The 16331-nt window shown below is 40.0% G+C and overlaps 1 protein-coding gene across 6 annotated transcripts in view; it reads right to left on the reverse strand.

Annotated features, from left to right (window-relative positions):
- The window catches only part of stac (SH3 and cysteine rich domain), a 37281-nt gene that overhangs the window by 5663 nt on the left and 15287 nt on the right, over positions 1–16331 (reverse strand). For all 6 annotated transcript variants that reach the window (XM_025057504.1, XM_025057503.1, XM_025057510.1 and 3 more), the window contains 6 exons: positions 10562–10695; positions 7005–7086; positions 6730–6836; positions 5297–5378; positions 5067–5137; positions 1663–1760 (listed from right to left, as the gene is read on the reverse strand). In XM_025057504.1, coding sequence (XP_024913272.1) covers positions 1663–1760; positions 5067–5137; positions 5297–5378; positions 6730–6836; positions 7005–7086; positions 10562–10695 — 574 coding nt within the window. The remainder of the gene's footprint in view (positions 1–1662; positions 1761–5066; positions 5138–5296; positions 5379–6729; positions 6837–7004; positions 7087–10561; positions 10696–16331) is intronic.

A 16331-nucleotide genomic window follows, 5' to 3' on the forward strand; every position in this document is an offset into this window, starting at 1 on the left:
TCACCCACGGTCAACTTCTTCAACAGTGACTGAACATCAGCCACGTCTGATGTTCAGTTGAAGGAATCATTTGGTTCTAAATCCAGACTGACTCATAAGAGGACTTCCTGGAGACTTTGCTTCTCTCCGGATAAATTCAACAAGACAAGTGAGATTGACTGATATTAATAGACCATCACAGCGCACGCACACGAGTACCTCAGAGGCCAATCAAGAAAAGTGGGCCTTTGAAGACCATTACATAAAAAAGAGGAAGTTAATTAATTTATTTCGGTGAGTCTATTCTCCTGAGTTTTCACCTGGGCTCTGATGACAGAAACCAGGGAAGTTGATTTCTTGTCAGGACGCCTGACGAGAAGCCACGAGTCGACAAATGACATCCTGTTTAGTACTGTGTAAAGGTTTTGGAATAGGTCGCCAACTTCGTGTGTGTTTTTGGTTAAAAAAAAAAATACAGTTAAAATCTTTTCTTGTATCAATAGTGCTGGGTGTGAATGTCAATGTACATTAAAAAAATGTGTACTTAATAAATTCTATATGTATGGTTTAAAGATAAAGAGTCATTTTTCAAAAGAAACTCTTCACCAACGGTGTTCAGAAACTATGATTTTAATGTGCTTAAAATATCATTACAAGTAAATGCAACCTTAATTAGTTTCATGGATTTTCAGTGGTGTCTGACTGAAATCCCTTCATTAAGATTCAGAAATGTTTGTTGAAATCAAATACAAAAACTCATCAATAATAGCAGTATTATGATAGAAATTCTAAATATACTATATATGCAATATATATTAAATATATTACATGATATGCAATATCTAAAGGCTGGATATGTAAACCAAGTCTTTACGTCGTCAAAGTTTTTAAAGAGAAATAAGTCACGTGACCTCTTTGAGATTTCGCTTCTAGAAGCTTCTAACAGGAGACAAACTGCGACCCACATACAGTATGTGTGGGATTAAGTCTGACTCGTTACGACATATAAACTGAAATTTTAGAGTGACAGTAGAATTTAGACTTCTGTAGGCGTACAAATGTTTTCCCTCTGTTTTTTGCCTTTCTGTTCTAAATAAACTCCAGCTGTGATGATTGACCACAAGTGCAACCGTTTAGCAACATTTCATTTACAGAGAAGCAAAATAAAACCTCAGACTTCAACTTCAAACTATATATATATATATATGGGCATGTATGTTCTTCAATAGAGAACCATGGGCCTTGTTCATTGAGAATTGTGTTTTTATTATGTCTATTTATTATTACTAATTATTGTTATTTTTACAAGGTGCTGATTTTGTTTTCTATGCTTCTAACTTCTATAGAATGCACAGCAGAAAACGAGGCAGTTGTAGCTGCATCAGATATATTATATAATTTCATTAAACTACAAGATAAAAAAAAAAGAACCTGAAAACCACAGGACTGAGCTATTAAGACCTAGGGGGGGCGCTGTTTTGCTAACTAATTGCTCACGCTGCTAAATGCCATATGCCATAAATGTCAAGTCATTTAATTTCATATAACAAACACTAATATGAAACTGAACCGTTGACATCAGACTACAGTACTACAGCAGCAGTTCGACTGTTGTAACAACCTCTGTGATTAGTGTTGCAGGATTTCTGCTGACATCGGCATTTCAAGCGTGTCCAAACTGACCTCATCTCCAGGTCGTGGTTCTCCTGAGCGGTGAAGCTGAACAAGGCCACATAGGTGTTGAGCTCCAGGACGTCTTTCTGCAGCTGATCCTGCTCCACCTGGACGACGACAACAACGCCAACAACCAGACACAGAACGTGTGATTATCAACAAGTAGTAATTTGCTGAACAGAGCTACAGTAAGACACGGCCGCAGCAGCACCAAATGTCCCACTGTCCTTTTCTTTAGCTGTGTCTTAAACACAGACTTCAGCGGGAGAACTCTCTTTGTTTACAGACACTGATAGACCCACGAGCTGCTAACACGGCTCCGCAATCTGTTCCTTCTAATCCGGAGTCAACGGGAGTGGGAGAGGCGGGATCAGCTAAAGCCTCGGGAAGTTAAAAACGGATGGCGCTGTGGGTGGAGAGGAAGTTCTCGCACAATTAGTAGGGAGACGTGCGCTCTTCACACCTGCTCAGGAAAGTGGTGGGCGGTGCGTTCTCCCATCTCCTCACTGTTACTTTGAATGTGAAAACATTCAATCTCTAAGATCAGTCTAAAAAACACACTGGGTTCCCAAATGGTACCTGGAGAAAAGCCGTGCTAAAAATATCCCAGCAGGAGACTTTTAAGGTGCGCTGATATATTTCTGTAAAACAGTAGCAACAGGAGGATTTATTCCTCCCTGGCAGCCATGGAAATAAAGAGTTTTTTTCCTTTTTTTTTCCAGTTCCATGGACACAGGCTGAAAATGTCACTGATGGATGACTCCAGTTATCTGTGGTCTCAAGGCAAACTGCTCTGTGGTCTATGAAAAAAAAAAAAAACAGTCAAACCATTACATCACACTGAGAGCTCTGTCATCGGCCTGGAGGAGTAACAAACAATTATTTTATTTTATTTTCAAACTTCATCAATCAGGTCGGATTGAAACCAAGTGGGCCTGTTTTGGCCCACGGGCTGCATGTTTGACACCCTTCGTTTAAATAATATACAGTAATTGCGACATACATTAATTGACTTCTGCCATGAAAACAAATACTAAACGTAGCTACTGTAACAGAGACAGTGTTTGTGTGAAAATGTGAAATTCATGTCTCTTTGAGCTCGAACGATAAATCAGCTAAAAGCCTCGAATCCATTAAGAAAACTATGTGACGACGACACTGGTTTTGCTAATCACGTTGTAGCTAAACATTGGTTCCGCTCTTGGGTTTCACATGGACGGTACACAAAATTGAGCGAAGATCAAAACAGACGAGGACTAAAAGGCAAAAAATGTCTGAAAGGAAGGAAGTGGAAAGTGAACTCCATGTCACCGTGACACAGCACACCAGTGCACACAACCAACTGTGACCTTTTTGTGATTGCTGCTTCCTGCTTTTAACCCAGCACCAAAGTGAACAGTGGGCAGCGCCCGGGGAGCAGTGTGTGGGGACGGTGCCATGCCAGGAGCCTTCTGGACCCAAGTCCACTGCCTTAACCACTAAGTCACCACTGAAGTAAAAATGAAAAAAAAAATCAGTTGTGTTATTGCTAGGCATCTTTTAGATATTTTAAGGATACTTTTATTTACTACACTAACAGTTTACTCTGTGGCATCGACCTGTCGCACTTCATCATCCGTTTATCATCCATTTCCAGAATTCCATTCACACGGACTAGGTGTTCGAACTCCTCTGATCTTCAGGTCGCAAACCGAGAGCTGCGTCAGTTTCGTATCAACGATCTACGTCTTCAGTGTGTCCTCCATTCATGTCCACTTTATTACATTTCTAACAGTTTTCACTGGCTGAGGTTTCACACCAATTACAGGAGACAAAAAAAGTAGGAGATGATTTAAACATGATGTGTGTGTGTGTGTGTGTGTGTGTGTGCCTCCTGTTTCAAACTCCTTCTCTGGTGAAGAAGCCGTTTCCAAGTGTTTTCCTCTGCTTATTACCCCACAGAGTCTCCATCTGCCTGAGCTAATGGACATGTCGGCTGACAGACAAACCTGCTGCCAGCTGTGTCCGCTCCAACCTGATAACACTCCGACAACGCACTGCGAGGGTCTTCTCTGGTGTGTGTGTGCGTTAGCGTGAGCAGCTATGTATGTGCGTATGATTTTTTTTTTCTTTTTTTGCCTTGTATGGCTATCTGCTCGTTTTTCTGCTGCTCCAACTATCTGTGGTTGTTTTTTCAACTGTTGACGACGAAGATAAACATGCAAGAGTTTGACAGTGAACTGAAGGGCCAGAGGAAAACACTCCCTCGTCGTGGAGGTTGATAAAATGCAGCCGTGCCTCCTGCGTTTTGACTTTGTCTTTGGCACGACTCACACCTTTAACGGCGTACAGTCACGGAACAGATCCCAGGTCTGCTGATCGTTCATTAAGGTAAAGTCGTTGCTCCCTGTGGTCGCGACAACCCTGTATGATTTGTTGCAGCGGGAGGAGAAGATTTCCCGGAAAGTCCTGGGAAATTCAGCAGCGACGACAGGAGGCGAAGGGCCAAGTGTTGCATTCTTAATGGTTACAGAATGAACTGGCCGGAGATCAGTTCTCAGAGTTCAAGTCGGTCAGTGAATAAAATGGAGTCCCTGGGGTTTTAAGAGTTCGCTAATAATACACATTATAGTCGTACACACATACAGGTTTTAGTCTGTTTTACAACCTCTGAGTCGACACGATTGAAATAAAAAAATATAAAATAACCAGGTCTGTCCAAGGATTAGAATTTTCAGGGTGATTAATCACAGGACAGCTGTGGATTGATTACAATCACAATATGATTAATCACAATTAATCATGTTGACTGAAGATAAATCAACTACTAAATATGATTAAAAAATGTATTTATTTTTCTGTTTTTATTTGTGACTGATCCTAATGATGGAAGTAATAATATGGAAATGTTTGGAGATAAGTTGTAAAAGTGATTGTTTTGAGTTTGGATTTTCTTTAAATGAAGTAAATTAGTAAAAATTAAGTACATTTTCTAACTGCGTCCCACCGCGGCCCAGTACCAAGTGGCCTATGGACTGGTACTGGTCCACGGACCAGGCTTGGGGACCCCTGATCTATACAGTCTTCCATTTACAACCGGCCTTTCAAGGGGCGCTGGTATTTTAAGCTTAAGGTGTTCTTGTGAAACACATTTTTTTAATTTCTTCAATTTTTGTGTATCAACTGTATGTTAAAAATGTTGTATCTGATTATTATTACAGATACATTTTCACAATTCGTTCATTTTGACAGCCATAGAAAGAAACTATTTTGGTCAAAATCATACCCAAAATGTTTATGTTGTTGGTAAAAAAAACTAAAATAAAATGGGTTTTTTTTTCCTTAGAATTTTATTCAACACAGACTGCAGAGAAAACTTCCCTCCATTTAGATGATATTGCTGTTGTAAAAAAGTGAATGGATTTCTGCCGTACCGTGTATTCATCAGATTTCCCCTCAGGCTCGTGGTGGTAAAGCTCTGTGCCGTTTTCGATGACTGTGAAAACTGAAAAGACAAAGGAAAAAAAATAGAAATTAACAACAGTTTTATTAATGAAAAACATCGGACGATTCCAGGCCCTGAATGATGCTGCAAACTCTGACACGTTTGAACAATTTCAACTTCAAGGTTCTTTTTGAAGATAATTCTCACACAGACACGCACCGTCATCACTGTGTTTTCTGGTCAGCTCCTGTCTGCTGCTGTGAGCCACCACTTCTTCTGGAACCTTATCCAGGTCACTGGTCTGCAGACACAGGTCAGGTGCATTAGATAAAATGCAGAACGTTGATAAGTAGGGATGTCTGGTAATATCAGACGACTGATGTTATTGGTTCAATATAGAACAATTATATGTAAGAATCGTTATTGTTTTTTTAGGTAATGAAAACCTGATAACAAAATGCCTCAGTTTTGCCAAATCTGCTGGAATTGCTCGTTGGGTCCTGAGACATTTACGGCGTAAAACGGCTACATATATTGTTATCGGTTCATATCGGAATATCGGACAATATCAGCAAAAAGTTCATATTAAACCTCCCTGTTGTTGTAAATCCATCCAAACAGATGTCTGAATGGTTCTGTAAACAACATCAGAGACAGACATTGTTGGACAAAGGTACAAACAGACCCCGCAGAGACATCATACTGTCTTTGGGAGACTCGTTTCATGGAGATGCTCCCTCGCCAACAGCTGCACTTGAAGGAGCAGCGCGGCCTGAAGAGCTCTCTGATGTCAGTCTGGGTGATTTGTATCGAGGCTGAAGTTTGTTTTTCCCAGTGAAACGCTACGACGGCGGTTCTGCCCATGTATTTCTCACAGACATAAAGAAGAAGAAGGGCTGAAAAGAACCAAAGCTCCACAATCAGTCCGCTCCATCTGCCGAGCCGCAACATGTTGAGTGTTTGCAGTGACGTCTCCTGTCAGGACGGTCTGGACCGCGCTGCCTTTATTGGTAGTGTTTACAGCGCGGCAGTGGCTCGATCCATTTTGAAAATCAGCGAGATTAAAGCAATCGGATGAAGTAAACTGTGATTATCTACGGACCGCAAAGACACACTGGTGTGGCCCAGTCGTGGGCTACACAAACGCTTTTACTTGTCTTTATGGAAGCAATGAATTATGGGTCTTTGGTGGCTCGTATCCAAAATAGTGGCCACAAGACTGAACCAACGAGTTTGGATTTGAACAATCAAACGGCCAAGATGATTTTTTTTTTGGGATGTGAAAATTAATGAAAAGTTCAGAGAATTATTGAGAAATACATTTAAAATACTTTTTTTCAACTGTGGCACGCTAGCAAAGCCTCAGAAAAGTTAAGGAAAAAAAACTATTACTATTCTATAACCATTTGTCTTGAACTGCACAACAGAAACTACTTTTATTGTCAGATCCTCAAGTTTCCAATGGTACCTGAACGCACCTCATGTGACATCTGCAACTTCGGCGATCACGATAACATCTGAAACTGTGTAGACCTGGTGGTTTTGGGCCTGTTATCAAACTACTCTGCTCCTCAAGCTAGCGTGTAGCTAGCTAGAAATAGGATATATAAATATATATTATTATTAATATTATGAATAGATTGTCCTCTTACTGAGTTTCTGTGTGGAGAATCTGAGCCACTCGCCCTTTTTGCCTTCTGCGCCAGCGATGTTCCAAATCTGAGAGCCTCGTACACCGGGTCCACCTTATTACCACAGGCTTTAAAGACAAGAGCAAATAAAAAAAAAACATAAAGAAACCAAAATAAGCAGCACATTTTTATCAAATACTACAAAACAACCAAAGTGAAACTGTGACAGTATTTTCTTGTCACCTGGAGCAGCATTCCCTCCCTGATCAAAGTTAACCCAGTACGACGTCACTCACCTATCGGCATGACTTCTTTGATGCAGCCGTACTGTTCTTGGATCAGTAGTGGGGAGCTGTAGTACCGGCGAAAGCCTTTCGGCTGTTGCGTCGAGGTAAAAGAGAGGTGACATATATTAGTCGCCAATGAATACACTGCCCTGCAGCATCATCACTGGAATATGATACACAACTCAGTTTTGAGTGGACATTTCTGAACGGAGACTGAGACTGTGGCAATAAACAACAACCAGTAACTGTGTGTTTGTTTCTGTAAATGACTTTGGGATGAACTCCAATAACGAGTTAGGGTTAGGGTTATCCTTGGACTAGTTACGATTAGGCTAAAAGGCTAACTTTGTTATCAATTTAGGACCATATCTGTCATTGTAACTTCATTTCATGGACAGGGACTGAATCAAGGACGGTAGGCCTCGCCCCCTAGTGGGGAGGCAGAGTAGTGCACTTTTCTTTTGCGAGGTTCATCATTAATATGTTTTATTATCACAAGTAAATAGTACAACCAGGTACAAATACTACTTGATCAGTGGATTAAAAATGTCAAGAACAGGTCTTAAAAAGCCACTGATCTCCTGCTGCTCATCACACACTGTATAACTGTATGAACTGTTGCTGTGTTTTTTTGTATTTTCATCTAAATAGGATCAGGATTTACACGATTGATATTAAAACTAAAAAAGTTACTACACTCTATGTGTACTTTATATGATCCAAACCACAGAGATTGTATTAGATTAGCGTTCGACAGAGACAGATGAGGGCTGTGGGGCTGTACACACTCATTTATTGACAATCAGTCCAAAAACAGATTGCAGATCTGCAGATTTATTTCACTCCAGCCAGAATTAAATCACATCACTATTTTAATTAAAAGAAATATGTGATACCAGTTTTAATTTATGCATGAGCACAAAAGGGATTTAATTACAGTATCTGTCATATATTGAAGTAAAATTTAGAGCCTCCCTAATGTCACAGTGAAAGTATGGTTTGGCATTCAGTGTTGTTTATCTGCCAAGGTCTCCTCCAGACCTTGAAAAGTTTGAACTATTTCAGTGAGTTTTATGTCCTTACATTTCACTGCCATCAACAGATTGAATTTCTCCACATAAAATTAAGTGAAGAGGATGATTGATGTAGAGAAGATAACTGTGATAGCTAAGAAATGGTATTTTTCTAATCCTCATCTCATCCCACAGGATCCAGAGTTTTTCCTGTTTACATTCCACATGTTGAAGCCTCAGAAAATGAAATCTCTGTCTCTTTAATCAGCGCTGTTCAATTGTTCACGTGACACTGCTCACAGCAGGACGAATGGAATATTCAAACCTCGAGCTTTTCAAGTTTCTCTTAAGGAGCGAGATGTCAGACTTTCATGGGGCAAACTCATTAAAGCGAAGGTTCAAAGAGTTCGTGGGATTGAATCGAGCGCAAACGAAAGACGGTCGGCGACGGTGGTTTTGTTTATTAGACTCGTGGTGTGACAGGAATTATAAAATCACTGCTTTTTGTCTTTATATTTTATACATATTATATACTGTATATATCAAGTATGTGGTTCCTAAAGGGCTCTAATCGTCATGTAAGGCAAATGTGATGACCGCTACACACCGCTGAACCACTGGATATTGAACTGATTGTTCATGTAGGCACACGGAAACCTCCAGCCAACATTTATAGATTCAAATGCACTAGTTCAGTTACAGTGGGTTGGTCAGAAAGAGGTTTTCCAGTCGCAGTGTTTATAAGAAGTACTTTTTGTTGAGTGAAAAATGTGAATTTTATTGTTTAAATTTCTGTTAAAGATCATTTTAGGAATTTTAATTACCCTTTTTTGTTAGGTGATTTTAAAAATGTGTTTTGGCTAAATATTAATATACACAAGTACGCACAATCTGCTGGTTTGTTGTTTTTTATGTCTGTAAAATCCTGTCACAATCTGATTTTCCATTTATTGACTGTACATATATACTAAATGCAGAACATCGATTGATTGGATTCCTTCTCTTCTGGGTTCTCAAGTTAACAGAAATGAGCATGACTTAAAAAAAGTCCAAGTTTAGAGTAAGTCGAATTTAGCTCTGTGCTCCACTGGGGAAACTTCCCTTTTTATGATTGACCCCTCGACCTCTGTTTCCACTCTTGAGAGATGATCATATTTTCGAGCCTCATTCTTCAGACATCTAGAAAAAGATGTCACCACAGGGATTTGAAGTATTCCCGGTGCTGTGTTAGTTCCTGTGCTGTCGCTTTAATGTTGCTCCTCGACTGTATGTCACAGGTTTACATTAACCTGTGTGACCAAAACCAACCTGTGTGGATATAAATGTCACAGGTTTACATTAACCTGTGTGAACAAAACCAACCTGTGTGGATTATAAATCCATATACTACGCATATACAGATGCACCATTTATTAAACTGTGATAAAAATAATTATAGGTAAAAAAAAAAGGGAAAGTTGTAGCGTGAAAACATACTTGAGACATACATTTGTGTCATCTAATAATTAATCCATCAAACTTTTTTGGTTTTGTCTGTTAAGTTGTTATAATTGTCTTATATATAAAACAGATAATTCAGTGGTTCCCAGACCTTCTCTCCAGCGCCACCTTTCGGAAGTAATAAGACTATTGCGAAACTCCACTGATCTTTATTTTATCATTTATTTTATCTTTATTTTTATTACTGTAATTTATATTCCCATTGCAAAGGGAGAATGAAATACACACAAATACATATAATATTAAAACTAAAACTAAGGTCAATTGCTGCACATACCTCTCATTGCAATACCTTCACGCTCCACTAGGAGGCCGCCCCTACTTTTTACCACTTTTACACTCTTTTTCTTGTGGAGGCCGCCCCTACTTTTTACCACTTTTTTAATAGGTGCAGCGAAATCATCTTTCTTGTAAAGATTGAAGAAAGAAACCCCTTTTCCTTCTGTTTGTTTAAGCGTCACCTGAAGACAGCAGACGGGGACGTGTTTGGTGCAGAAAGAGAGAAGAGTAACTGGCCGACGACGACAGATTGTCTCAGTGTAATTATCATCAGTCACTAACTTTACCATCTTGGCAGTACTGAAAACTTCTCACCATGAAATTACCTCAGCTGGTGGTGTGATGAAGGGATTCAGCCCGTCCATGCTGCTGCTCGTCACATTTTTAATAGCTGTGATGTGGATGCATCGGTGAGATCGAACTGATCCTAATTTAACGGCAAATATCACTGCAGGTGAGGAGGAGGTCAGCATATTTGCTAATGTGTTGCAACGTGAACATTATCTAACTGTCGCAGTGACGAGTGGTGATATAACAGGGGAGGACGATGACTAGGACGGATCACAGATGTAGCAGCGCCATCACACATACTGTCATTTCTGAATAAGCACAATCCGGTGAGAAATCCTTCGACAAGAAGAAACATGGAAGTCTGTTTGGGTTGGTTGAATTATTAACCACCCTTTTTTTCTCTTCTTCATTTAAAATGTCTTATTAACCATTATTTAAAAGTGTATTTGTGGGGTTGGTGCATGCCTTTACAGTGTACCTCACCAGTTTGCCCATGCAGCGCTGCTGTCCCACGCCGTTCTCACACTTGTGGTGCAGGCTCATCTTGCAGGCTTTGCAGCGCAGGCCGTGCTTCGCTGTGTTTCCCGCCAGGAACACCACATGTTTGGCTGTGGTACCTGCAGCACAAACACAGGGGAAAATAGGCAACAGGTTTAAACCTGTCACGTCTGGAAAAAGAGACAAATGGTTTCCTCACGGTTTGCTGCAAATTATTCACAGAAATGGACAGGAAATAAATCTGGTTCGTTTATTTCACTGTGACTGAAGTCTTTCCTGGCATGTTCTACGACCGTCCGGTAAAATGACTGGTGGAATGTTTTTACATAGACAAAATATAGCAACAGCAGCTACGTATCTGAGAGAGCTCCAATATTCAGTGAGGTCTGATTATATTTATTTATACAAAATCAAAATCAACATAAAAATGTAAACTCAAATAGTGAATGGATAATAAATGAGATGGTTAGCATGTAAAACACAGTCAAAATCAACATAAAAATGTAAACTCATAGTGAATGGATAATAAATGAGATGATGAGAAGAAAAAGAGGACAAAAAAGAACCTTGTTAGCATGTAAAACAAAATTGTCACCATGTTAGCTTAGCTTTGTTGTGCAAGCATGCTACCGTAGCAGATCACATAGATTAGTGTTAGCCAGATATCCTTACTTAAAGGTACCACCATCATCTTTTAAGTCTTAAAGATCATATAAAGCAGAGATATTTAAATTGCTAAAATAGAGACTAAAATCAATTATCTCATTCCTGACAGATTGTAAAAAAAAAAAAAGCTAATAGCTGAGTCATTATTGTCTTCAATAAAACCAGCCGCTGCCAGTGTCTTTATAAGGTCACAATAAAGTAAAAGGCCAGAGATGATTAGGCAGAGAAGACATGAATGTTAAACAGGTAACGCTGGCAGGTGGAGAGGTAACGGAGGATAAATCAAACACACCCCGGTCACTGCACTGACTTCAGTAAAGAAAGTTCAACCCGGTTAACAATGCTGTTTCTGGTGTGCACTTCATGTTTGTCTGAGATCTTTTTACTAACGATATTTGCCAATGCTAACCTCAGTTAGCTAACAAACAGCAGTAAAATGCTAATTCCAAGACAATCTTCCACAGTAACACAAACCGTACCAGATATAAATGCTGAGCTAACAAAGTCCTTACATCACACTCCACCTGTTGCAGTAGCATTTACTTATTACAAAGCTGCATCTTTAAGCTAAAGCTTTGAGATTGTAAAGCATCAAGAGATATCACTGACTTAAACAAGAGCCAGGAGAGATTTTCAAAAATCTTCAAAGATCTCAAAAAAAAAAATACAACAGAACTAACATGTGTCGCTAAATAGGAACAGGAGTGAGAAGTGTACTACAGTACCCTTCAAAACTGATGGACACCCAGGACAGAAATTAGTCAAGGAGGCTGCAAAGACACCTTTGAGAACAACCATGTTGTTCTCTACATCTGACCACGTTCTCCCATACGTCTGTATGAGTGTACGATTGAGCAAAAGAATCAGAGGAAGTTCGCTAAATTTCAGAAAAATTCCAGTTGAATCTAACAAGGACAAGGATGACTTTGGAACGAGAAAAATAAATAAACACAAAATTACAAAAAACAAACCCTTTCCAAAGCATGGCGGTGAAAACGTCATACATTGAGGCTGTTCTGCTTCAAGGTAACCTGGAAGTTTAAAGTAAACCATGAACAGATTTGAATGCTAGAGCTACTGGTAAATACTAGTCGTATGTCGCCTCCAGGTGTCTTCTGGGAAGCTGAAGATAAGAAAGTGTTTACATTTAAGCACAATGAAAAGGATGGTTTTTAATGTATAAAAATGACGTTTTGAAATTGAAAAATATTGTCAATACACAGACCTGGATCTAACCCAAAATCTTTGCTTTGACCTTATAAGGTTAGTTTAACGTTTTTGTTTTATTAGCTCTGTATGGGAGAATGAATCGTGATTCTTTTTAAAATTACTGACAAATATTCCTATTGAATATTCAAAGCTGGTTGTTGCTCGGGTTCACACTTACATCCCAGAGACCTTGAAACGATATGGAACGCTCAGAGCAGTAATAAATCCTAAAGAGTTTCTTCGACATTTCATAAACTCCAACATCCAGCTGTAGACACGAGGTATAAATCGCCCGAAGGAAATAGGTTATTGTCAGCTTCTTTTTTTCCTGCTCTGAGGAGACTGTGTTTGAGGAGTGACAGCAAATACAAACACTGTACATATTCTGCATTCAATCAACCCATACTGCAAAGTGAGAGGTTGACATTTAAGCTGTGAGAAGATGGAACATTTAATACCTCTGGGTTGAAGTGAGGGATCTGTCAAATGACAGAGTTTAAAACTGGTGATCATTCAGAGGAGTCTTAAAATGTGCGGCAACATGAAACTGATCATCAAACATTAAACAACAGTCGATCAAACACACTGGCACAAAAACAGACTCACTAAAACACATACTAAAATAATATTACATAACATAAATAACAATAAAACCAACATTGTTTTTCGGGTTTAAAGCAAATACCTAAAAATGTTCTAACTGCTTCAAACACATGAAAAAACAATCAAAAAAAGTTGATTCAAGGGATGGGAATTTCTTCATTATGTTATCTTCAAAAAAGGTTTGAAAACAGGTCTGCAAATCATTACAAATATTACATTTACTTATTGCTGTAAGTTATTTTTAGATTTTTAGATGTTTTTCTGACAGCATAAGCCCCTCCAGCAGAGGGCACCCTAGATGGCTGCCTATGTGGTCTATGCCAACAGCCGGTAACTTTTGTGTTACCACTTATATTCATGGCTGCCTATGTGGTCTATGCCAACAACTTTTGTCAGAATTTGCTTATTCAAAATCTGACAAAAATTACCACTTACATTTGGCATTGTTTTGTATATGTATATTTATATATATGCATATGTATATGTACATGTACATGTGTACTGCCTGACAGCCTCACCGAGAGTAAAGAGCATTACCAAGTCTCTTCACTGTTATTAGTCTGGCAGTAATGTGCCTCGGGCTGAGGATCAATTAATCAATGGTCACGTGGTCCACTCTGGCCCACTCTGGCCCACTCTGGCCCGCTCTCGTCCACTATCTCTGACTAGAAGTGTGAAAATGTGGACAAGCAAAATAATCATTAATCTACGACAGTGGGCGTTAAGAGTGCAGGAGGGGATACAAGAGGATTTGACCAAGTGCCACTACAGATGGATCGTCATGTTGTGTAGAGGCTGATATCATATTGTAGTGTAAAAAGAGTGTCGACCTGCCAGGACGTCCACGTGTACCTCGGAAGGTTTCTCAGGCTAAAGGCGTGGTTTTTACAAAAATGGAAAGAAAATGTTTTTACTTTGAAACTAACAAGTGAGGATTCCACTTATGTTGCTTGTTGACAGTTAAAGATATTAATGTAATGATTGGGAAAAGATTGATAGCGTTAATGATTGAACCAGAATTTGATCCACCCACGTCATTGTCCAGCTAGCGTACAGAAGATATCTGTATATTGGAGTTTGTTAAAAAAAACTGGGTCCACCATGTGGTCGAAGGCTGCATTGCAATTGAACGTCCCCAGCCACAGGTGCAAAACTGCAGTTTTTCTGTGTCCCACTGGGCGGTGCTGATGGCCCAATTTTGGGCCACAGCCCTATGGTTTAAAATCACTGAACTAACCACCGCGTCTAAATTGCTCATAGGTGTGAATGGAAGAGTGACTGTTTCTTTATGAAGGCAGGACTACGACTGCTGTGATTGGCTCCAGCTCTCACAAGGTAATTGCGGTCCCTCTTTTTTAGGCCACCTTGCATCCACACAGGTATGTTACAGGCTGTTCATGTGATTCAATGGAACAAACCCGATCCCTAAACTAGATGCAGTGCCTACGTGTAGTTAAAACACGCAGCATAAAATCTCTGCTCGCCGCTCATGTGCTGTAATGTGACCTGGTGTCACGAGTATCTGAGGCCGGACAGCAGTGAAACTCAGTATCGAGTGGAAAACTGGATCTCTTGGCTCTTGTGTTGTTTGGCTGAGACGCACTCACACAAAACGGAAACAGGAAGAAATATGATCCTGGGTCGTATCCTCAGCCGGTCAGACGGCAGATCACCATAACAACAACACAAACAAGAGCAGTAGCAGCAGAGGCATAGACTTCGACCTGCACCAATTTTCAGGTGGTTTCTAAATCAGGACAGATGATGATGATGTCAAACTTTGACTTTCCGCTGCTTCACAAACACAGATCTCTGAGGCATTTCAACAGCCTGGTACTGTATGAAACAGCCGGAGAATAAAGCTCTTGTCAGGCTGACTCATTCCAACAAGGGACAATATTAATGAGTGTCCTAACTTTACTCCAGCAGTTAGAAAAGGGAGCAAAATAAAACGTCAGCCTCCTCCTTTGGTGATATCTGGGCGATGGCGATGGGTTTCAGAGATACAGTGCAGAGCTGAAAGCAATCACAGCTGTGACTGACACAGCTGCTCTCTTTGCCATTTGCTATTTGTTGGCTCTACTCTGCCTTTACAGCCATTTATTGATTTACACAGCAGTGAAGAACAAGATTCCTGCCAGACTTCCCAAACCTTCATCCATTGATTGTTGCTAATTTTGTCTTTTCCCCTCCCTTTTCCTCCTCCACCTTGACAGAGTCACTTCTTGACAGAATCACTGCTCTACACTCAAGCTCGTGCACAGAACATGAAACAACATCACTACTACACCGCTGCTGATTCTCTGTGATAACAGCCTCGACTGTGACGACAGCGTGTCCACCTCCTCTTCCTCCAGAGTCTTTCTTAAACACTGACCTGTGCAACTGTGACTGGTTTATTTGTAGACTTTAATTTGTCTCTCCCACCACCATCTGATGTTTCCCCTCCATTTCCCCATTAAGGAAATAAGGCCTGGGATGTTTAGCGCCTCACCACAGCTGGAATATTCATTTATTTTCATGTGTTCAACTATGAGGGGGTCGACTGCTGAAATCAGCTGGAGATGGAACCAGATTCAGCCGCCTGTTTTTAGACACTGATTAACTTAGAGTTGTGAAGAACAGACACAGCAAAACATGTTTCAAATGTTTACGATGTGTGGGTATTTTTGATGTTTGATCAGATGGACAAATATGGTTGGAAGGTTTGGAGATGATGGGATCTCAAACTCCTGGCTCGCAGACCACTGCTGGACCACAAACCACCTAAATGCGGCCTGCGACTAGATGTGAGTACATTGTACTGTACTAATGACAGGGGACCCCCCCTCTCCGTTGCCCCCCGCGCCCACTCTATGATATTAAATCAGTCATTTAAACAGGTTTAAAGCAGAGACAAGAGTCGCTGCAGGACACATACGTTTCCCATGACACCTCACGTGCGTGCTGACATGTGGCTAGAAACTCTAACTTGTAATAAAATACCTTAAAAACACCACGGACACCGGCGTCTACCATCATGTGTCACACTGTGTCTCACCGTCTGGTATTTAACCCTAAACCCTGACCTGATTTGTAGTCAGACGGCAAGACATATTAAATATGTAGTAGTGGGAATTTGATTGCATATATATACGTATATACAGTATATACATATATGCACAAACGCCTTATATATACATATATGTGTGTGTTTATGCAATACATGCTATAGCATATATATATATACATATGTATGTATACAGACAGAAAGACACACACATATATACAGTATATA

Source organism: Cynoglossus semilaevis, chromosome 1, assembly GCF_000523025.1.
Source record: "Cynoglossus semilaevis isolate Cse_v1.0 chromosome 1, Cse_v1.0, whole genome shotgun sequence".
In the NCBI taxonomy this organism is placed as follows: Eukaryota; Metazoa; Chordata; class Actinopteri; order Pleuronectiformes; family Cynoglossidae; genus Cynoglossus; species Cynoglossus semilaevis.